The sequence below is a fragment of the Anser brachyrhynchus genome, assembly GCF_964034855.1.
Source record: "Anser brachyrhynchus genome assembly, chromosome: 1".
In the NCBI taxonomy this organism is placed as follows: domain Eukaryota; kingdom Metazoa; phylum Chordata; class Aves; order Anseriformes; family Anatidae; genus Anser; species Anser brachyrhynchus.
This window is the reverse complement of record NC_137694.1, coordinates 102,313,759-102,337,623: the sequence shown is the minus strand read 5'-3', so window position 1 is coordinate 102,337,623 and position 23,865 is coordinate 102,313,759. Positions and strand designations below refer to the sequence as shown.

Below are 23,865 nucleotides of genomic sequence, written 5' to 3'. Positions count from 1 at the left end.
TCAGGACTGATGAGAGTTCTGAGGTTGTGAGTTCAAGAGTGTATAGGTACATGAGTGAGTCTAGTCATATGGAAGATGGGAGACCCACAAGGCTTGTTGTTTGTAGCAGTAATGTGGGCTCTCCGTGTTGTTCAGACAAGACTCGATGTTAGTGAGGATTTGAGGGGAATCGGTTGAGTGGGAAGGGAAATTTTGGAAGAAAAAAAACATAAAACAACAAAAAAATGAATTCCAGCATGAGTTAAAAAGATCAAGAGGGACAACAGAAACCTACTGAGTATCTTCCTGAGTTAGTACACCTGACAGTTTAATGCATGCTTTGTTTAGGGAATCAAATGTTAACCAAGAGTTAGAGGAGATTGAGTGGCACATTGGAGATGTATTTGACAACCTCCCAAATAGAATCAAAAGGCCAAGTTTTCAGACTGTAATTTTATATCCTATCTTTGAGGAATATAGGTCAGCAAGTCAAGGATGTATGCATACACAGAGTTGCGCGTCTATCCAATTCCATGAATGAACATATGAAACATTTAGTTGTATCATTCTTGGTCATGGCAGCAATACTTTTTTTATTCACTTGCTTCTGAGAATGAATTCAGGGAGCATTTCCTCCCCTAGGACACAGAATATCATTATTCCCCGATACACTGCTTTGATGTCAGGAGAGTAAAACACCAGCACACACACACAAAATAATATATATATATATATCACAAAAATAATACATATATATATATACTTTAATATAATTAAATAACTTTGCTTGCAAATATAAACTCTTACATAAAAATAAAACCTTTGACTTTTCATATAATTTGAATGATACTAATCTGAATGTAAGTATTTGACATTAGTGTAAATAGCTTAGTAAACTGACTCCCAAATGGTTTTGCTAACTCAAAAGGACATGCGAATTCTCTTATCCACATGAAAATGGAGGTAAAAACAGGTGGAATTTAGCAACTCTTAACACCATTTAACAGAAAAGAATATTTGTAACCGGCAGTAACGATAGAGAATTTATGTCCATACAGTGCAACTCTGAGCTGAATTTTGTCTTGTGAATGTGATGTTAATGTCCTCGTTCTTGTTGAAAATGTCAAGGTTACAAACACAATCAAGACCTCAGAAAAATTTTATCTCAGTTCTGCTGCATTCTTCCTGAAAGATGTCACTGGTGTTAAAGAATATAAAGTGCAAAGATTGTTCAAAATTGTAGAACTAGCACATTTTAAATGAAACAGAGAATCTGTTCTGAAAGGTAAAACTATACCCTATAGTTGAGCACAGTATCATGTATGGATTGCTGCATCTTTACACTTTGAAGCACAATTAAGAAAGGGAGAACATAGTCAACTAAACTGGAACACAACCTACTTATAAAATATGTTTTCAATATCTGGTTAGCTTAACTTTGTATATCTAAATTTATATTTAGATACATTTAGATAAATTTATATTTAGATGCATTTAGATAAATTTATATAAAAATAAGTGATAACTCATGCCTTAATTTCCTTACATCCACCTGAAAAACCTGCAGTACAGCATCTGGTCAGAATACAGACAAACAAAATGTAAGAGATACTAACCATCTGGGCATAAGCTCTGATGGTAGTAAAGTATTTAAAATAACCATAAATTAAATTGAAAACAATTTTTCCTTCAGCTTATTTCTAGTTTCAAATGTCCTATAGGAATTGCATGACTTTTCTCAGAAGGTGGGGAAGTGCCCTGAAGTTCCTCTTTCCAGTGTGGAGTTTTACAAGAAAGTTACTGGTACAAAGCCAAAATGGCTCTGCCCAAAGCATTTATGGCTCATGACTAATACACTGCCTCTGATCATATTTCCAGTGAGGGTTACAATTCACAGATTGTGGCCCAACTCTTTCTCAATTTCCTTCTGTAGCCCACCCTGTTCTGCTTTCTTCATTGACTCTCACTGACAAGATTTAATGATGTTACAGCGCATAATGAAGGGTACAGCAAAAAGGTCACAGGGATCAAACTCAACCATCCAACTGAAGAACTGCACAGGCTTAGGGAATGTTTTGATTTTTAAACAGTTTCTCCTTATGCAGACACTCAGGATTTTTCCAAGTCAGCTCCTGCCCTTAAAAAAGCTGCCACTTAACTAGTAATAGTAGTGCTGCTAACTGCATAGCAAAGTTTTCTGTGGTCCTGTCAAGACTGTGAAGGAGTCCTAGCAAAAATAAAACGAGTCTATTTTGTCCTTATAACAGTTGGAGCAGCTCCTGCTGTGCTTCTCTGGATATTTGTTACTACTGACAAAGTGGGAAGATCTCTGCCCCTCAGATCTCACCATCCTCCTTCCAGTCTGGTTGCTAAATGCATTGTCTTTGTACCTCTTTGTGCTGGAAGAAAGGAAGAATCCTTCTTCTGTGGGATGTGGATGGCAAGGAGTTCATCTCTTCTTTCCAGTTTTAATGGCTTCACTAAATTCAGTTCTTCATTTCTGAGCAGTATCACAGAAGGCAAAAATACATTAGTCCATGTGGCAGTGAAACAAACCACTGGGTGCAGGAAGCTACAAGGTGGCATTTCCTCTACTCTTTTGTTATCAGGAGTGCAGACAGAGTAAGCACACCAAGAGCCAGAAAAATTCATGTGCTTGCCAATGAATTATGTAGAAGACTGAGGAGAGCACTGGCACTTGTTTGGCCAAAAAGCCCATTAAATTAGCAGAGTTTTCCCAAAGGGTGGAAGAAAGTCAAACAGACAAGCACAACATTGTACTTGCTACCATTCTGTAGCAAAAATAAAAGAGAACACTGGATAGTAGGTTTCAGTCATCAGACAAACATGTTGCATGTTGTTCTGCAGAGTACCTGGGGAGGATTCTTGTTCTGGCACAGCATCCGATACTACGGGACCTCAGGCCTCACTGTATGCAGAGATAGTTCCCAGTCAACCCTCTGGCTGTTGGCCTTCATTTCAAGCTCGATAGCTTCTAGACTGGTAGACTGGCAACTAAAATAAACGAATATGTGATTTACAGAAACATGAGAAATAGGAGCTGAAAAAGTGTTGATAATACATGTCCATTTATCTTAGGATTTGGAAGAAGAGTGAGGTTGGCCTCGGGATCTTTGGCTTTGTCAGGAATGAGGACTGACTGTGAGGAATGAATTGCCTTCTTGCTACAAAGGAAGGATAGACTTTGATGCCAACATAAGGGCCCTTTCAGTGCAGAATAAACCCCGGACAGCTGAGACTTAGTGTTGCAACAAAACAGAGAAATGCAAAGCAAAGATCACATTCTGTTCTGGTATAAGATAATTTTTCCAGTCTAGTACTGGGCAGCCTGTGGTGGAGCAATGCCTTGGATCCTTCACCTCACTGATGACAGAGATACTTGCATTTGACAGAAGCCTCATCTCATCCTTCCTCCACCTCCACTTTCCTTATAAATGTTGATGGACGAGAAAGGTTTATAACTTGCCAAATCTAACAATAAGCCATTAAAAAATGAAACTGCAGGAAAAAATGGTATGCTTGTGCCATGACAGTCTCACACAGCACAAGGAAGAGGGACAAGTGGTTACAGGAGGAGATAAGAGAAAGATGTTTGGATATGCTGGATAGACTAAATTGTTGCAGGAACTAAATTGTCCAAGGAAGTTTAACTTAAGTCCAGCATAAAAGCCAATTTTCTGTCAGCAGCTATATGTAGGTAAATGGTTCATTACAAAGAGCAAAGCCCGTGACTTAGGGGACAGTAGAGCTGAATGAGAAGTAATTACTTACTCTGGCTGGTAGATGAGATATTTCTGTTCTTCTTCAATATCACAAAACCCAGAAGAATTGTGATCAGTATAATTGCAGCTATAAGTGGGCCAAAGAAATTTACCTTCACTTGTTCCATTTCTTCACTCTGTATCTCTAAATAAGAAAACAGACAAAAATGCACACAACAAAGATTTAATTTGATGACAATTAGCTTAACCAATCTAACTCAAAATTATGTGAATTAAAAGTTTAGGGAAAGGCCCTCACTATCCTTCGCTTTTACAGTACTTTAATAATGTTAAAAAAATCACTATCTATACAGCTTTATTTCCATTTCCAATAACCATCAAGTCCACCAAGGCTAAATGACATCAACAACAGTAAGACAAAGTATTATTTCTGAAGTTTGGGTAACATGAGAAATCAGCAGCTTGATTAATACAAGAGCCTATGGGGTCACTGCTGTGCTACTGTAACTCTGTGCTACTGTGTGAATTTCAAGAATTTGGGATTTGTTACTATTTGGTATCTCTTGGAACTGATGATTGAAGCCTAATGAAAAGCCATAAGGGATGTGAAAGAAGCAAGGAACTCAAGGGAGTTTCCCTCTATTTCTGATTATTGTGCTTTTGAGGTCTTGGTTGCTAGGGATAGCAAAAAACACAGCTTCAGTTTTCACCGAAGTTGTTTTTTTATCTAGAATTGCTGGTTTCTTACCCACCATCACTGTTTATCAGGTGGCTACTTTCATAAAGCAAGGGAGGAGAGAATCGAATAGGGAAGAGGGGAATGCACAATTATGGCTAATACAATTGAGGTTAATACTCTTGAGCAACATGTAGGCTGTGCAAACCTTAGAAGATTTCTGAATTGTATTTTAATGTTATTTACAAATCCTTTAATGTAAGGACATCAGAGGCAGTTTACTATATATAGCACTGATGACTTAACCCTTTAGCTGAAGATAAATGAAGAAAATAGCTCTGTGGAACTTTTTTAGGAATGAGTTGCAAACCTCTTATACATCTGCAGTAAGTGTTAAGTAGCAGGCTTTCTCTTGCAATGCTACCAGTCTCTCTGGGCTCCGTGTTCCTGTCGGTAGAAGCACAGCTTCAATACTAAAGGAGATGTGCAAGGCAAATGACCAAAGTGGGAAGCATCTTTATTTTGATGTGTTTGTGCTATAGCTTATGAACAAAAAATAATAAATAAATAACAAAATAAAAGTCAAAGGATGTTGGATGTTTTCCTATTCCGAGCGATAAATAAAATACATTTTTAGTCGAAAGAAAGGATCATTCATATGGAACCCTAATCCATGAGGGCTCACTGTGGCATACAGTATTCAGCTAGAAAAGTGAAAGTAGCAAACTGTGAGGCAGACAAATACCTAAACACAACTGACACTGTAGTCATTAATACATCAGGGAATGTTCAGGATGGCACAGAACATACATATCTTACAAGAGGTGTCTTAAAAAAAAAAACCAAACACATACACACAAAAACCCACACAATCCCAGAGAAAAAAAATCCCTAAATGGTCATTTTGGAATACACACTCTATATGCCAAATGTTATGAAAACCACCAGAAATGCTTCCAAGACCGGTCAAGGTTTCATGGGCTTTACACTTAAGCTCAGCACAGTCTATTTGGCAGTTTGTGAGATAAATTTGGTCCAAGGGTCTCTTCTGTTCAGCCTTCTGCCTCTCTATCAAGAGAGATTAGGAATAGCAGCTCAAGCACTTTAACATCAGAAAAACAAAACAAAACATATTTACTATGAGGGTGGTCAAACATTGGAACAGTTTGCTGAGAGAGGCTGTGGAGTCTCCATGATAGGAGATACTTAAAAACAACTGGATGAGGCCCTGAGCTACCTATTGACCCTGTTTTGTGTGGGGTGATCTCCAGGTGTTTCTTCAAACCTCAGCAGTTCTCTGATTCTGTGATGCAGCTACCTCTATCTTAACAGCAAACTGTCACCTTCAGAGACTGGTTGAAGCCTAATACAGGCATCCAGGTTGCTTTGTTGCTGCAGCAGCATTTAGGGAATGGATGAACATCCCCTGTTCTAAACAGTGTAGCAGTAGTCTTCCTTCCCTGTGCCAACTCCCTGCTTTAATAAGGCTTCCCATGGAAAGATAAGGAGAAGGAATTTGGTGGCCATGGCTATCAGTGAACAGGATGGCGAACATACAACCCTTGTAACTAGACCATACTGCTGCTTAGAGTTTATTCTCTGCCTTGACTATGCTGCCATCTGTGATCATTTCTATTGCAGTGTTCCCATCTCCTACCCATACAAAAATCAGAACTGGCAAATGAAAACTCACCTATAGCTAGTGGTGCTGAGACAAGGCTCCCCAGCTCCTCTCTAAGGTGAAGTAAGCAGCTAATATTAGTGAGGACGTTTGTAGGAACTGTGATATTCAGCTTGCTGGTAATATTGTACAGCTTTGTTACAGCATCCTGTGAGACATCCATGTGATGTATATGCCTATTTGTTGTGTTTTCATATGAAATTAGCCAAATCATCTGCCTGGGTTCCGGATAACCTCCGCTGGAAGAACAGGAAAGATTCAAGTTTTCTTTGGGCTTTAGTTCCCCTGTGGGTAGCTGTGTTATCTCAGGTTGACTATAGTTGGCTGAAACAGAGCAAAGAAAAAGCATCATGAGTTGGACACACCACATCTTGTGACAGTTCCTGTCAATTATTTGAGATTTTCAGGCATAATCAAATCTAAACAATCTTCCCAGAAAAGCAATGTGGGTCCTAAGAAAGGTTTGTTATATTTTTGTTGCACACAGTGACTTGCTTCTCCTTCTCCTTGGGACTCTTCAATGACATAGGTCAGATCAGCCAGAGAGTGGGCCTCCATCTCTCCCATCTTCTTTAGACCAATTGACACTTCAGAATAATCAAACCTGGCCAGCTTGCAGGCCTGCTTAAGCACAAAATGGGAATGAGATAGTGGTATCTACTCTCAACTTCCTGATTAAATAGGAGTTAAAATACAGACCTCTAATTTTGAAATGTGTGGAAATAAATTATCTGAGGGATTTCAGACGGGGTAAGTTGAAGGTCCAGTGTTGTCATGGGTAGACACATCCTTGGTGTCTGTCAGCATTATGAGTGATTGTTTTGCAGCTCAAAGAAATTCACTCATCTTAACTTGAAATGTAGGCCTCCCTTAGCTCAGCTTACAATGTGGAAGTGACTACAGTACAGGTTCCTTTACTCTGTGACACTGGATACTCATCTCAATCAATGAAAAACAAGCCTGTTGCTTTAAAAATCCAAGTTTCCAAGGCAAGAAATAATTGGTGAAAAGGGACTGGAAAGAACTGTGCGAACAAAAAGTATGAAGGATAAGCAGGAGCTTTTAACGAAAACAAAAAAGTACCAGGCTCAGGACTTAACTTAAAACACTTAAGTATCTCAGTGTCAAAGCATTTTAGTGCTAAATACAACATGGAGAAATATTGGAGATGGGACAAAATATTCTTAGAAAAATATAAGCCTCCTTTTTCTCCTCAAGGTCTGATTTGCTTATCTGACTGTCCACTTGAGCTCCTGGTCTGGAATATTTATTCTTAACATTTTATGGGGAGGGCAGAAAGGTAATCCAGGGCTGTGAAACTTGCCTTATCACCAAGTGATTTAAGGGGTTTCAATCTTATTGACAGTAAACAACTGGAAATAGTGGAATATACCCTTATCAAAGCACTTTCATTTTCATGTCTTCTGGAAGGGAAGCTTAATTTACTGAAAAGTGATGATGCTTGCATACAGAGTGTGTGCTACTTATGTGTGAGTTTTGTATCTTGATTGCTAACAGAAAAGCATGTTTCAGGACAATATTTGTAATTAAAGACAACATCTTCCAAGTAGGCTACCTCAAGACATAGCAGATCCATCAGGTCTTTATTATTTTTCCCAATGGCTTAATCACCCTACCTGGTTTTGTTTCTGCATCCTAAAGTGACAATGCAGCTTACTCACTTGCTTCCCAGCCACTGACTTTTTTTATATCTTCAATGAATTAATTAGCCTTTTTTAATATGTAATATTTTATGTATATTTTGGGTTCCCATACTCTGAAAACAAGACTATTTACAGTCTTCTTTGTTAAAAAGTAATTGATTCATCTTTCAACATCTCTAGTTGGACTGTATTTTCTCCCAGCCCTCAGATAATTCTAGTAGAGCTGTTGTTCATGCTTTTAAGCTTTTCAACATTTCTTCTATAAAATGAGGACATAAACTGTAGTCTGTATTCTGGCATTGGTTTTACCATCAAGAATTTGAAGAGAGCCTATTTTGAAATAGCTTTCCTAGTCTTAACTTCTTCCCTTATTGATCCATCCAGAGTAAGCACTACAGACATGCTGTAGCAGAAACATCAGAATTTCCAGTTAAGCAGCTTGTCCACAAAATCCCTACCTTGTCTGTTTTAAGAGCCAAAGTTTTCCAATATGAAGCCCACCTTTTCTGGAGAATGGTCTGTGTTCATTGTTCTTATATAAATCATCTTGGCTGTATAAAATTCATATAATATACATACCTTCACCGATGTATTGTGCTGATGTAATATATATAAACTAGATGCATAAACTATATTAGAAGGTGCTTTGGTATTTTGGAATAGGTTTGGTCACCAAGTGGTCTAGATAGTTTTCTATGACTGTCCTTTCATTCCTGTACAGCAAACTTTTTTATGTCCGTTTTAAGTGTGAAACTCCATAATACAAGAAAGTTCTCTATGCATGCTGTATGTTTCTAGTTAAGAAACAGTAGATAAGCACAGGCACATTTCAACATCTTTTTTTTTTTTTTTAATTTTAATATTTTCATTTTAATATTTTTTATTTTAATGTGTTTTATTTTAATATGTTTTTATTCTCATGGAATTTTATACTGTTCCTTCCTTTGGGAGCTTTTTGAACAGAAAGTCATTTGAAAGAAACACAGCAGCAAATAGTGTAAAACAACCTTCCTAAATTAAAGGTTTGGAAAAGTTTTAATGCTTATGTATGAGACTTCCGTAACATGTTGAATTAATTGAATGGTTGGTGCTAAGCAGCTCTTAAATTAGAGGTCTTGATATTGAGTGCCAATTATGAGTTCTGAAAGTTTGCTGAAAATACTCATCATGTAAATAAACTCTGGGAGAATCAGAATTCATCTTGACTTTCTATCTGTTTGTGGATTACATCTGCTGGTAGCACAATGCTAAACAGGCTCAGAAGTCTTGGTACTCTGTTTCTGGCTGCTGTTACACATGGCCTATTCTCTTTTGAAGCAGTATTCTGAGGCCTGAGAATACCAGTGGAAGTTAGAAGCTCTTATTATTAATGACTACTAGTATACTAGTGGTAGAGAAAACAGCCACATGAACAGAGGTTACCAGGAGAGTAATTTAAAATAGAAAGACATTATGAAAATATATTAGGAATTACTAAAAATATTGTAAAACATTAGGAAAATATTGCTTCCTCACTGAACCCCATCCCTCTAAAGATTTTCTGTCCTTTATGAAAGAAATCAAGTTAAGTCTCATAATGCCTGCATTTTTTCTTCAGAGATATTTTCAGTCCTCCCTTAACCGAGCATATGATTTTCTACTCCTCCACATATGAGCTGTTATTTTCTTCATTTTCCCTACAATTTATATCCTCATAAAATAGCTGGGTGTTTGTAGAGATCTTTTTATGTTTCAATTGTGATTTACCACCAACAATGCTAATACTATGTTTTAGCAGTAAATGTTAATACTACTGTTTTTAATAGAAGACAGTGCATCCAATGCAAATAAAAATGTATTTTCTGGGGTCCTAAAAGACATAAAACTTGTAGGAAGCAACACAAAGAAGGCAGAATGATTTTCACTATAAAATGTGATAGGGTGGGAGTCAGGACTGTTCAATGTTGAGCAAATGATTTCTTCATTTTCTACTTCTTCTGATTGCTTCCACCACAGTACTACTAATTCAGAGCTAGCTAATTCAGAACTGAGGATTTTCTATTGAGAATGCTATTTAGAAATTCTGCTCCAGTGCAGGTGCATCTCCGGTGGCTTGGGGATACAACCAGACATTTCTGGACTAAACAAAGTGACAGAACCAACCAACCAACCAATCAACCAACCACCACCAACAGAAACAGATGTCAATTAGCAGAGATTACTTACCAATGATGCTCAGTGAACACTCAGATGTGTGTATGACCTTTGGTGATCCTTTGTCTCTGTGCTGTATAATACATGTATACTGTCCCTCATCCATAATCCCTGCATTTAACAACTGCAAGGTCCATTTGTCCATATCCATCTTGGTGCGATTTATATATTTAGGACTAAGGTTGTCATGTTTTTCCTGGCCATAGTATACTTCATGCACCACTTCAGCAGCACCTTTTTGCCAAAAAACTCTTAAATCCTTTACGTCAGTTTTCTGAGAGTTTGTAAAATAACAAGACAGGTATGCAGTGTGATTGAAAAATGACTTCACCTGATGCCCACTAGCAGTAATACCTTAAACAAAGATAAGAAATTAAGATTTCCATCAGCTGAAAAAGAACACCAAGTATTTGAAGTCACAGAGGCAACGCAATGACAATAGCAACAAACCCACCAGTATTTATACACAAATTCTCCCACTAGGTGTGACAGGATACATACTTCTTCAAACTGACACACTTAGCCCTGTGGAGTTCAGGTCATGAAACTGTTACCTATATTCTTATATTTCTATATATATTACTTAGATACTATATTATTCTATATTATTATACTATGTTATCCTGTATTATTATACTATATTATTCTATATTACTTATATATTTATACTACTGTTACTTCCTATATTTCACTTTCCAAGGAAGGCCTACCTTACAGAGGTTGCCAGCAGGCAAAAGGTCAAGAGTCCTTGTATGTGTATGTAATGAGATTTTGCCACAAAGGAGATAGTTGCATAATTTCTTTTCTGAAAGTTAAGTTCATTCTCTTCACAGAACAACACAGCATTACAGTTTTGAAGAAAATGTAAAGTGCACGCTGTGTGGTAAATATTGGTGTCTGAGGATAATATGACCAGAAGGTCAGAAACAGGTTAACACTTTCTGTCCCACTGAAGAATTAATCTAGAGTTTAATGATAAATTAAATGTCAGATTTAACTGTTCTGTAATTAATGTAGAATGTAATGGCAAATTAAATGTCAGATTTAACTGTTCTGTTGCTGATCTTGTCAAGAGAAATAGTCAATAAACACAATTATGTCTTCATGCAACAAAAGTATATACTGTTATTACACAGGGGATGATTTTTCTCCAACTTTCATCACAGCATGTATCCATTGTCATTACGGGTCTTGATGGGCTGGGAGAACAGTCTTTCCTTGCAATGAAAAATGCAGTCCTCTGTCCAAGAAGGTGCAAACACCTCTGCTGTGTTAAAAAGGAGGAGGATATTCACAGTCTCTCTCTCCCAAAGCAAAGTTTTCACTGCCTTTCTGGAGCACCAGACCGCAGAGTGATCTCCACAGCTGCCGAAAACTCCAGTTGTTCCTTATCAAACTGTCCATTATCAGTTTAATACTGCTGTCCTCTATGTTATACAGAGGTGATATACACACATTTTTAAAGATCAATTTAAATCGAAAATTTAAGAGCAACATAAAATATGTGTAATGTAAAGATATAAACCTGGAGAAAATACTTACTAGATATTTAATAGAGTCTCTGCACACAATTTAAATACATGTCACATAGGTTCTGTGACTTTGATTGTACAACTGGAATGTTTAATTACTTATATGGAATGAGTTTCTGAGTAGATGAAAATGTATAGCAGGACACAAGTAATCAAAACAGGTTTTACAATTTAAAATGTGCCTCTTACCTGGGAGAATTATAATTGCATGAAGAAAGAACATGCAGATCTCCATGATGCTGTAAGAAGGAAGAATTAAGCAAGTATTTTAGAGGTTGAAAACACTCCAATACCTTCTCAAGTACTCTCAAAGAAGTGGTAAAACAGGAAGTTTTCAGAGTGATTTTTGAGAAAGTTAATCTCATATTTTCCCACTGACTTGTGGAAGTATTTCCGTATTCTTCATAGTCTTCAGCAACAAGAATCATCCTATGACAGACCTCTGGTTTACAAAGAAGGTGATGAGGTTCAAAATTACTGCAGATAGGATATGCTATGGGAGGAACACAGAGCCTCTGAGCTGCAAAGGGCAGGATGAATACCTAGAATGTCTGGCACAGAGGAAAGACGAGCATGCTTGCCCTTGGTTGTGTGGGGAAGAAGATGGGGTAACTGAAAGTAGAAGGGGAAGAAAGTGACACAGAAGGAGGAGGTGGGGGAGACAGCACGATGATGTCAGCTACCAGAATAGATGAAATGTGTGACCTTTAGTTTTGCAACAGGAACCTATCCTTCACTACAGTAAAAGACAACTGAGAGTAATCCTATGTGGTTTAAAGAGCTGAGGCTACATATCACACAGTTAACTAAAGAAAAACTAATATCTCTTTAGAGACAAACAAAACAAACAAACAAAACAACAACAACAAAAAAACTATGAATTCTCTTATAAGCAAAACACTTCTATGACTGCTTGGGTTCACGTGATGTAAGGGTCTTTAATCCTGTTTAACATCCTGGGCCCTTTTCCCACGTCTTTCTCATTTATTGGTGAGAGAGCAGCTCCATCATCTGACTGGCTTGTGGCTGCTGGTTAGCAGCACCTTTGTCTATCTCCTGTGCTATTTCCATGTATTTGGGAGAAGTCTCCACACCACCCCATTCAAAACGTCCATCACTCTCCTGAACGATTCAGAGAATCCTCTTTTGGTGGAGCAGATGTAAAACTCTTCAGCTCTTACAATACTTAAAAACAGTGAGATAGCTGTCTGCTGTCCTGACTGGTAGCATAGCTTTCTGATGGTTTCCAATTTTTTGTCAGGTTTTATATTAAGCTTGTACACTTTGGTCTTTACCTTTACCCATATCTCTGGGAGCGCAAGTCTCTTTTTCTGTTTAACACAGAATTTCTCTCAGTCAGCTGTCTTTTTTTTTTTTTTCCCCCGAATGTACTATGAAACACACAGCTATGAATTACATTTTTCTAGATTCAGACTGCCTTTTCTTAGGAAAGAGGAGAACAAATCCTAAGTGTGTCAGAGGGTATAAAAAATTTTCTTTGTGATCAGCAAGACTCACTGATTTCATCCTCAGAAGAGGAAAGGGGGCTCATGCAGAATCCATTGCTGTAAACAGAGATCATTCTCTTTCTGCTCCAGACTACAAGGGCACAAAACAACCTGCTACGTGGTGGCAAATTTTATTGAGCAATTTTCCTCCTAGGTTGGGTCCCACCAAATTAAACCACACAACTGATTGCCTAAATTGCCTGATTGTCTTTGGACTATGCTCTTAGTCATACGGACTGAATTTTTGGGTAGACCTGTGTGGAGCCAGGAGCTGAACTCAATGATCCTTGTGAGTCCCTTCCAACTCAGGATATTCTGTGTTTCTATGATTCTAAATAAAATTGCCTGTGCAAAGTCACAGAAACCTACGGAAAGTCCTTCTCAGCAGGCATATTTCTTTCCTGTGAACAAGAATTTTTGCTTCCAGTCAAATAATAATAAAAAAACCAAACATGATAGCCCTGTTTTTTTTTTTTTTGATCCAGGGCAGGTTCATAAGAGGAGGACTTAAAACAATTTGGTGACTGGAAACATAAATGGAAGAGAGAGAGTATACTGCTATAGCAAGACGTGTTGTAATGACTGTCTCAGAGCAGCAAAGACCAAAACCAGAAGTGAAAATAAGAGAGGGAGAAATAAAACCCAGGGGAAAAAAAAACAACAAAACAAACAAACAAAAATACCACCATCACCACCAACAAAAAACGCACAACAGATAACACTCCTTGCCTTTCTTTATGGGTTAGAATTGGAGCTGAGGACAGAAGTCTCAAAGGTCCCACAGCCTTTCCTGGCTGTTGTCTTCCAGGTGGTGTGTTGCTGGGGATGGCTGCACGACGAAGGATCCTGGGAGTCTGCAGAGGGACATACCTCCACATACCCTGGAGAGAGAGGTCACTGTGTGTGACAAACCGCTTCTGTTATGTGAGCTACTTTAGAGGTAGTTGCTGAATCATGAAGTGGGACAGAAAAACTTCAGTGCTGTGAACAGCTTCTCTTCCTTTTTTTACAGGATGCCTTTAACCAGCTGATGCAACTCCTTGGAGGCAGTCTCCAGAAGACTGTGGGGAGGAAGAGGAATTAAACAGTCTCTGTGTTGGCTACTTATATGATTTCTTAGGCATTTTCAAGGACGTTTTCAATACAAATTCTGTGCTCGATTCTCTTTTACAACTTCAGGCCATTGAAAGAATGGCTATGTCCCAGAATTGTTAAGGAGTCAAAAGGGACCAGGTAAGAGGCGGAAGATGGATTCTGCTTCATGGCATGGCCCACCACTGGCAAATGGTGGAGAAGGAACTACCCCACTTTGTGGCCATGGCCCAGTGCACGAGCACTACACTTCAGAGCATTGTGCCTCTGTGTACCTGGCACTTTTTCAGGATGCTAGTGACAACTGATGAGTTAGGAGTGCTTTGAAGAACCAGGGCTTAAAAAATCATCTCTGACATTCAGAAGTATATGAGGTTGGTCCTCAGGGAGGTAAACATATTTCCTTGCTAAATAAGTGCTACAGAAAAGGCACTATATGGCAAGTGTTTTTCTTGCCTTTTGAAGCTCTGTCAGCCATTCCCAGAGGTGCCCTCATGACTCAGGATTACAAACCATGTGTGGATGTCAGAGATGAAAAATGGAGATGTATTTTAATTGAAATTATGTCAGTATGCACCAGTAGTTGCATTCAGCTCTTCATTTACCGAAAGAAGAAACCATATGAGTACATGTACTTTAGTGGCCCTATTCATGACTGCTTTTATTTTGGCTAAAGCAGTTTGAGGAGTCACGAGGCAGCTCCCATTTGGCTGAATACAAGGGGATTTCCTCCCTGAAGACCTCTAAGACAGAGGTTTGGGAAAAAGAGGTGACTTTGCTCATTTTACTTTTGAGGTAACTGCAAGAAAGCCCTCTGGGACTTGTTTTGAAATTGGTTTGTGCTTTCTGTTTCTTCTCCCTCTAAATTCAGTGTGTAATATATGCAAATTGAAGCATCATAGACAATAGTTTCACCCCCGGTCCTTTTTTGCCTGGGTTTTCATTTGCTCTCTGTTTTCCCGTTTTCACTTTTGGATGTAGTCATTGTCTTTTGAAAGATACTGTCAAATCTGCAGTCTTTGGCTTGTAAACTCCTTCAGTTCCCTTCAAAATTTACTTTTAAAGAGTATCTAAGAACATGCAGTTGGTTTATTTTATGACATCAGGTACATATCTTCCATGGGAAGACTCTCCTCCCCCTTATTTCACCATGATCTCAAAACAAAACTGTCCACTAAACTAGTAACCTAGTCTTTTGACTTTTCTTGAGTAGGGAATTTTTTAAAAAATTTCCATGCTGTGCAACACTGGGTAGCTCCATGAGCAGTGTTGTGAGCCTCCTGAAGACATCTGTGACTAAGATTTTTCATCACTGACATGAAAGCTATCCTAGAGACTTCTAAATAAAATTGTGCTCAAATGCATTTATCAACCTTCTCCTTTGTTGGAAACACAGGATGATTTGAGCAAGTGTTATCAAGGGATAGAAAAACTTAAGGAAATTCCTTTAACATGGCAAAGTCTGAGAATGGTAGGATTCCCTCCACCCAAATACTCAGACATACAATATAAATATCTAGAATGGACATTTTTTAAAACATACCATTGCCCAGGCAACTTATGTTTCCTATGTGTTTCTCTATAAAGAAAGTGTCACTGTTGTAATCAATTACTATTTTTTTTTATTGCTCATTCTCTTTTAGAAAATTATTTTACTCTAAGTTAACTTTGTAAATGCTGGATTTGTTTAATTATGCTGTTGTTACATTCTAAAAAAGTCTGTCTCCACAATTCTCAATTTATGAATGTATTTTGTTTTCCTTCCCACTATCCCCTCTTTCAGTAACATTCTTTCATTATTACCATATTCAGAGAACTATGACTTTATAATTCTGGGATCACTTTGCTCTAACACCCACAATCTGGTCTTTTAATAGCAATGAAACAACACCAATTATTATTTAAATAATACCTTTGGTCCAAAGATCATGGAGCATTCCACTGCCTCTGCAAACAGAATTCTTCATCCACAACTAAAGGAAAAGTATCTCTGAAAGAGAGCACAGAGACTGCCTAACAATGCTCAGTCCCACAGCACAAATCACAGGACACGAACAAGTACTCCACGTAACTGAAACTGTGGGGGGAATTTGAAGGGGAAGAACATCATCAACCAGAATAAGACATTCATTGGAATTAGCCATGGTGTTTGCTCTGAATTCCACCTACAGGTCAGGCTGACATGTTTTTCCACACTCTAGGCTATACCTGGCCACAGAATCGACAAATCTGTTGAACCACCTCTCCTGCATCACAGGTAACCACATGAGGTGACATCTGTCCTCCTTTCCCAGCCTCTGCCCTTGTTTGACGTTAGTCATATAAACTTCTCAGCTGGGAAGTAGCAAGTGGCTGATTCACTTCTCCATAGTTCATACCAACCTGTTTGACTTTGCAAGGAAACAGAAGGAATGCACTCCTGTTCCCACACAGGTCACAACTTAGAGATGGCAACTGCTTGACAGATTAGTAAGCTTCTGGAGTTTCCTCAAGAGTCAGAAGAGGGAGTAAGAAGAGGAAATTCAGATGCTCACTCACAGGCTGTCCCTCTTCTAAGACTTCTACAAGGGACTCTTTGCCTGGAAACGGTAAGTCAATGAGTTGGTGTTAGGGCTAAAGCTCTCAGCTCAAGTCAGGGCTACACAGGGTGTCACAGGCACAACCTCAAATAACAGTTTTCTGGGCACGTCTGATGGCAAGATAAAGGCTATATACAAAAGAATAAATTCACGATTGATTCCTAACATATACCCAAGTATGCCTAACAAGGATTAGCAGCCATACAACATATCATAAGTTTGGTCCTCAGGTATTATATGCTTAATTTTTAATAAATCTCTTTAAAAAACGGCTGTGTGTATGATGCAAACCTCCTTCTTCTTAAATGGGAGCATCACTGATCAGGAACTACCTTTTTCTTCTTGCAATAAATTAATCTCAATTATTAAATTAAGATGTGATATTCAGAAGTGCAGGTAAATGAGCCAAGCTCTATTACTCCCAGTTCTAGTGCAGAAATCACTCTGGGGATACGTATTTATTTTCTCATAGTGTTTCTTTAGGTACATTAACTGATTTACAAAGCTAAAGGAAGAGGTTTTGGATTCCTTCCCCCAGCCACCAAAATTACAGTAGTTAAGAAGAAAAGACCCAAGTCTCCTACCTACTGGTGTAAAATAAGATTGCCATCTTCATAATGCGTGTAATGAGAAAACATCCTGCTGATCTACATTATTCTCTTACCCAGTTTCTGGTTATATATGTCCTGCCCTAGGAGTTAGGAAATATTGTGCTGATGGTACTATAAAATGAGCTCTGTCTCTTTCTGTTATAGATTGGTCAACTTGCTCCAGGGAATAAGAGATGTGTGTGAAGCTGCTATGATTAGCAGCTGTGATTCAAATGAAATAGAGAACAGCTGTGGAGTTACTTTACTAATAGAAATTTAATCTTACAAGTGTATGCTCTCATTTGTTTATAGGAGTGTTACAAAGGCTTGCCTCAGTAACTGCTCAAATCTATCAAATAACTAAAGGAGGTGAAAGTCAATTGAAAGCATTAACACAATACTAGGGAGTACCTTATTTCTTTCTCTAAGCTTCCTGTCTCAGACACAGCAAAATACTCCTGTACAGATCCTGACAACAGTAACGTTCACTTTCCTTTGTCCTCAGAGCCTGTCCTTCAGTACATGCAGAAAGTCTTGATCACAGAAAATCAACCCTTTCATATCACAAATATGCATGTGCTTCTTATAGCAAGCAGCCTCTGTTCTAAAGCTTCCTCTTTTAAAGCTGAAATTCCCCTTGTTTCAAAGCACGTTTAATTCTCTTATAAGCATTAGTGTTACTCATGGTGTTCCTGAATTGCTGATTAGCCCTTGTCTTCTAGAAAACCTTTGCTTGGATTTTGCCTTTAGGAAAAAGCCCTTTGCCTGTAAGAAATAGCCCTTTTTGAATAAGGCTTGATTTTTTATGGCTGGCAAGTTTTATTCACTTCTGTTTGCTTAAACTATATTAATAGAAGGGGAAATAGTTTTGTTGGCAAGGACTGAACTTTCTCCAATGAGATTAAACAAAACTGTCTGTCCTTCCCCAATTCTCTGTTGCTGAAAGCTACCAAGTTAATTTGAGATCAGATGACACAATAAAAATAGAGCTGAATGGATTTTTGTATAAGAATGTTGATATTCAGATTGATTCCATAACAATTATGGAAAATAAAAGAAATTTAAAGCCAAACCTATACCACAACTACTATGCTTGTCATGTAGTGATTAATTTTCTATATGACTCAGTAAATAACTTGTGCTTATATGTTTGACTATTTATACATATAATTCTTTGATCAACTGATAACTTCATTCTTCTGTACTGTCAATTTATTTACATTTCATTTGATTCTCTTGTAACCTCATTTTGATTCTGACAGCTTAGTAAAAGTTGTGAATTCATCATCCATTAAGATTTGCTTTAGGTTTGCTTATGAACATGCCATGAGCCTCATAAAAGCCCAGTTTAATGACTGCAATTGTGCTTGCCAGGCATAAATCAAATATTATTCACACCTGAGACTCTTGTCTCTGAATCACAGTTTATACATGGCATTCAAAAAGGAGCTGTCTGGGGAGAAAAATCCAGATTGCATCTACTATCTATTAAACATTATTAGAAATGAATTTGAAATCGGTTTCTATACACATCCTTTTCTTTGCCCAGGACAAACTACTCATCAGCTCTGATTAAAAACAGAGAAAAAGGCTGCTATGAGTGAAAAAGAGGAAGTTGTTTTCTCCAGTCTGTAGCAATCAGAGAGCTATAATTTGCTTTTAACTTAAATTTCCTGTGAAAGCAGCCAAAAGAGTAATTTCTTCAACTAGATTGATTAAAAACTAATTAGATCTAATTTATGTGTTTTCTAAACAAGTTTAGCAAAATCTAAAACCTGAGCTTTTACAAGCTTTGTTTTTCTGGATTTTTTCTGTTTTTATTTTATTTTATTTTATTTTATTTTATTTTATTTTAATTTAATTTAATTTAATTTAATTTAATTTGCTTGCAACTCAGTGTTGTGGTTAACAAGAAAAAACAGTAGAGGTGCATAGGTTTTTGATGATGATGGAGTATCTTCCTCGCACTCCAAGATTTCACCAACAGTAATGATGAAGGAGACCTAAGCATGCTGGAAGTAATCAAATTGTAAATGCTACATATTCTTTGACTTTCTGCCTTTCTGTCTCACCATTTATACTCATTGTCACACACATGTGTTGCATTCAGCTTTCATCTGAGTCAAATCACTGGCCAGCCAGCCTGGCTGCAGTTGGATGAAGAGGCAGTACCCTTCATATGAGCCTCAGGAACACCTGACGTGGTAGAATTGGTTTCCTTGTTCATGGTGAAAGTTTTGCTATATGTTAACAGATTCTCCTTATCTGAACTGTTATTGATGTAACAGATATTTGATGCTGATACTCAGTTGGCAAAGTATTGACTGTGATTCTCTTGTAAACAAAACACTTGTTGAGTGAGAGCTGAAATAGGAAACCAATGTGGCTCAATAAGAAGAGCATCTAAATACTACCACCCCCCCACCCCCCCACCCCCCCCCAGTATATGCTGGGGGCTATCTGACTGGAAAGCAGCTCTACAGAAAAGGACCTAGGAATCCTGGTGGACACTAAGTGGAACATGAGAGAGCAATGTGCCCTTGCTGCTAAGAAGACTAATGGTATTCTTGGCTGCATTAGGTAGAGTGTCCCCAGCAGGTCAAGGGAGGTGATCCTTCTCCTCTACTCAGCACTGACAAGGCCACACCTGGAGTATTGTGTCTAATTCTGCCCTTCCCCCAGTACAAGAGAGGTATGGACATACTGGAGGGGTCCAGTGGAGGGCCACCAAGATGATCAAGGGACTAGAGTGCCTCTCTTATGAAGAGAGACCATGAAAGCTGGGACTGATCAGCCCGGGGAAGAGGAGGCTCAGAGGGGATGTTATCAATATCTATAACTACCTGAAGGGAGGATGCAATGAAGATGGAGCCAGGCTCTTTTCAGTGGTGCCCAGTGCCAGGACAAGAGGCGATACACACAAACTGAAAAACAAGAGGTTCTGTATAATTATTAGGAAACATTTCCTTAGCATGTGTGTGACAGATCACTGGTACAAGTTGCCCAGAGAAGTTGTGGATTCTCCTCCCTTGGAGATCTTCAAAAGCCACCTGGACATGGTCCTGAGCAACCTGTTCTGGGTGTACCTGCTTGAGCAGAGGGGTTGGACCAGATGACCTCCAGAAGTCCCTGCCAACCTCAACCATGCTCCGATTCAGTAAATCTGTAAAAGATTTGGTGCAAGGCGGAGACAGTGCATAGGCAGGGAAAGAGAAATTAGATTAGGCTTTAACCGAAACACAAAAAATTACATAAGAAGAACCACAGAGCAGCAGGGATTTTGTAGAACAGTACTAGGAGTTAGCAGCAGCAAAGAAATGTTTTAAGAATAAAATTGTGAAAACTTTAAGCATGTTAAAGGGAAAGGATAATACTTGGTGGGAGATCATGAAGGAAAGGTAAGCAATTATTCAGAAAGACTGAACTTGAAAGCTCAGATTTAAGAGTGAATTTTCAGCAACTATTCAACCACTTTTTGTCTCTTGCTGAAAGAAAAAAATAATGAAATTTTTGAAATAATAAGAAGACAAAGTAAGGACTGGAAATGCATCTCCAAGGTAGCAGTAAGGGTTAGGGTTAGCCAGTAGGGTTGGGGATCTCCATTAGGGTTAGGGGTTAGGTTTAGGAGGTAGGGCTAGGGCAAGGGTTAGGGTTAGGTTATAGTTAAGGTTAGCCATTAAGGCTAGGGTTAGGGATTAAGGTTACAAATTAGATTTAGGGTTAGCCATTAATATTAGGGTTAGCCTTCAGGGTCAGAGTACTTAGATTTAGGGTTAGGGTTAGTACTAGGGGCCTTAGGGTTAGTCATTAGGTTTAAGATTAGTATTAAGTGTAGGATTAGGGTTAGATTTAGGGCTAGGGTGAGGGTTACTGTTAGGTTTAGTTTTAGGGTTAGGTGTTTTTAGGATTAGCCAAAAGATTTAGATGTAGTGTTTAGGTCAGTGTTAGCCATTATTGTCAGTGTTCCTGTTAGTGTTAGTGGTATTAGGGTTATAGCTAGGTTTGGGGTTAAGTGGGTTAGGTTTAGGGTTAGTGTTAGAGTTACAGGTACAACTTAATGCTAGTGGTAGGGTTTGCATTAGCGTTAGGGTTCAGGCTGGGTTAGGGTTAAGCTAGCCATTATGGTTAGTGGTGGAGTTAGGGTTAAGGTTAGCCATTTGGGTTGATGCTACGGTTAGTCATTACAGTTACAGAATCACAGAATAGACGAGGTCGGAAGGGACCTCTGAAGGTCATCTAGTCCAACCCGCCTGCCCAGCAGTATCACCTAGAGCACATTGCACAGGATGCCGTCCAGGCGGGTTTTGAATGTCTCCAGAGAAGGAGATGCCACAACCTCTCTGGGCAGCCTCTGCCAGTGCTATGTCACCCTCACAGTGCCCTCTCATATTCAGCTGGAACTTCCTATGCTTCAGTTTTGTGTCCATTGCCTCTCATCCTGTTGCTGGGCACAACTGAAAAGAGACCATCTCCATCCCCCCAACAACCTCCCCTCAGATATTTAGACACATTGATGAGGTCTCTTCTCAATCTTTTCTTTTCCAGGGTAAGCAGGCACTGTTCTCTCAGCCTGTCCTCGTGCGACAGGTGCTCCAGTCCTCTAAGCATCTTCATAGCCCTCCTCTGGACTCGCTCCAGTAGCTCCATGTCCCTCTTGTACTGGGGAGCTCAGAACTAGACACAATACTCCAGGTGTAGCCTCACCAGGGCTGAGTAGAGAAGGAGGATCACCTCCCTTGACCTGCTGGCAGCGCTCTTTGAATGCAGCCCAGGATACCATTGGCCTTCTTGGCCACAAGGGCACATTGCTGGCTTGCGGTTAACCTGCTGTCCACCAGGACTCCCAGGTCCCTCTCTGCAGAGCTGCTCTCCAGCAGGTCTGTCCCCAGTTAGTCATTAGAGTTATCGTTAGCCATTAGGGTTAGTGTTAGGGGCCTTGTTGTTAGGGTTTGGACTAGGATTAGGGGTCATAGTGTTTGGATCAGGGTTAAGATTAATGTTTAGGTTTTGGTTTAAGAGTTACATCTTATTTAGGGTTAGCCTTTAAGCTTAGGGTTTTGGTTAGTGACCTTACAATTAGGGCTAGGGTGAAGATCAGCCTTTAGGGATAGGGTTAGTGTTAAATACTTGCATTAGCATTAGTTTTAGAGTTAGCCATTAAGGTTACAGTGAGATTAGGGTTAGCCATTGGGGTTAAGGTTAAGGTTAATGTTCAGGGCTTTGTGGTCTGGTTTAAAATTAGGGTTAGATTTAGGGTTAGCCATTAAGGTTAGGGTTAGGGTTATTACATTTAATATTAGGGTTATGGGCCTTATAAATAGAATTAGGTTTAAGACTAGAAGTTTGTTCTAGTGTTAGAGTTAGGAGTTAAGTTTAGGGTTAGCTGTTAGGGTGCAAGACACTTATATTATGGTAGAATGAAGTGGAAGAGATTAACTACAGCATATGTTGATGGACATGTCTTGCCACCCACAGGGAGCACATTTTGAGGACTGAATAGTGTGAGCAACTCAGGCTGCATCCCTCAAAGTCAGCAGGTTCCAAAAGTGACAGAGGCCTAAAGTGTAGATGGCTGAACTGATCACAGTACACACATGTAGCAATTTAATGTGATAAGGATTTTACTTATGTGAGGCAAATGTTTTTTAGATACTTGCCGGAGTGGAAAAAGAATGGGATGAAATGGTCAAAAGCGGATGTACTGAATCACACAAGGTTTGTGTCCTGTTTTCTCAGAAAGCTGGTCTTGGGATTTGCTGGGAGGGAGGTAAAGGGCGTCCTGAAGGAAATGATCTTAGTGCCATGGGAAATGGTGTGGCCTCCAAATGAGTAAGAGGTCTCTTCCTTGGAAATCCCAGAAAGCTTCTAGAACTGCAAGATCCATCGCCTGAATCTGAAGTAGTCACTAGGGGGCGGTGAAAAATCAGACCCGATCTAAACCGTGATGATGGCAGCTGTGACGAAGACAACAATCCAGTTTACAGTGGGAGAAGTCCCTTAGCTCTGTGTAGGATCTCAGTTTTCTGTTGAAGGCATAAAGGATGTTAAAACATTCTTCTTCTGCCCCAGAAAATTAAATACTGATACAGAAATGATGCTTGATTGATTAAAAAGCAAGAAGAGCTTCCCAACAAAAGTGTATTAATACCCAAGGTATTGTTGGGTGGCATCTAGGAACTCAGGAGGTATGATTAGGAAATAGTTCCAACATAATGCCTCTAGAGTCTCTGGGTACCACTAAGGCTGAAATCTCTGCTAAGTGTCCTGATGGCACAAAGTGCAAAAAGATCAGGAAATTATATTGTCTTGCTTATACTTTCCCAGTCACAGCTCGCTCAGAGAAATAAGATCAACTCTGGCAGGGAGTATTCTCCAAATGGATTGTACAGGACAAATTTTGAAACCTAGGGAAATGTTGAAAACCTAGGAAAGGAGGGTAAAACTTTTTTTTTTTTTTTTTTTTTTGCCATAAATTGATAAGACAAGTTTTATAGACAGAGAAAATACCTTTTATTATATCCAAATATTTGTGGAAAAATCAAGGAGATCTTTCAAAAATAAGTGTTGAAAAGGGCCTGACAACCTGCTTTCTTTTCTCTATATGTGAGTTGTTCCAATAGCAATCTTC

General features: G+C 38.8%; 1 protein-coding gene across 11 annotated transcripts; it reads right to left on the bottom strand.

The window, feature by feature from the left end:
• Positions 1–730: 730 nt before the first annotated feature.
• CD86 (CD86 molecule) lies at positions 731–17,433 on the bottom strand. Of its 11 annotated transcripts, XR_013951886.1 has the most exons (9): positions 17,232–17,413; positions 15,981–16,058; positions 13,706–13,857; positions 11,658–11,707; positions 9,949–10,290; positions 6,092–6,403; positions 3,772–3,906; positions 2,853–2,994; positions 731–2,479 (listed from the first exon to the last, which is right to left on the bottom strand). XR_013951886.1 is itself a non-coding variant. In XM_080593955.1 (8 exons), the coding sequence occupies exons 3-8, from the start codon at positions 13,852–13,854 to the stop codon at positions 2,975–2,977; spliced, it is 1,008 nt and encodes a 335-aa protein (XP_080450081.1). In that variant the 5' UTR covers positions 13,855–14,037; positions 15,981–16,058; positions 17,232–17,413; the 3' UTR covers positions 731–2,974. The 11 variants fall into 11 exon arrangements, 10 of the variants coding, with proteins under 10 accessions (XP_080450081.1, XP_080450089.1, XP_080450087.1 ...); XM_080593955.1 differs by having other exon boundaries at positions 731–2,994; positions 13,706–14,037; XM_080593963.1 differs by having other exon boundaries at positions 731–2,994.
• Between the last annotated feature and the right edge of the window lie 6,432 nt (positions 17,434–23,865).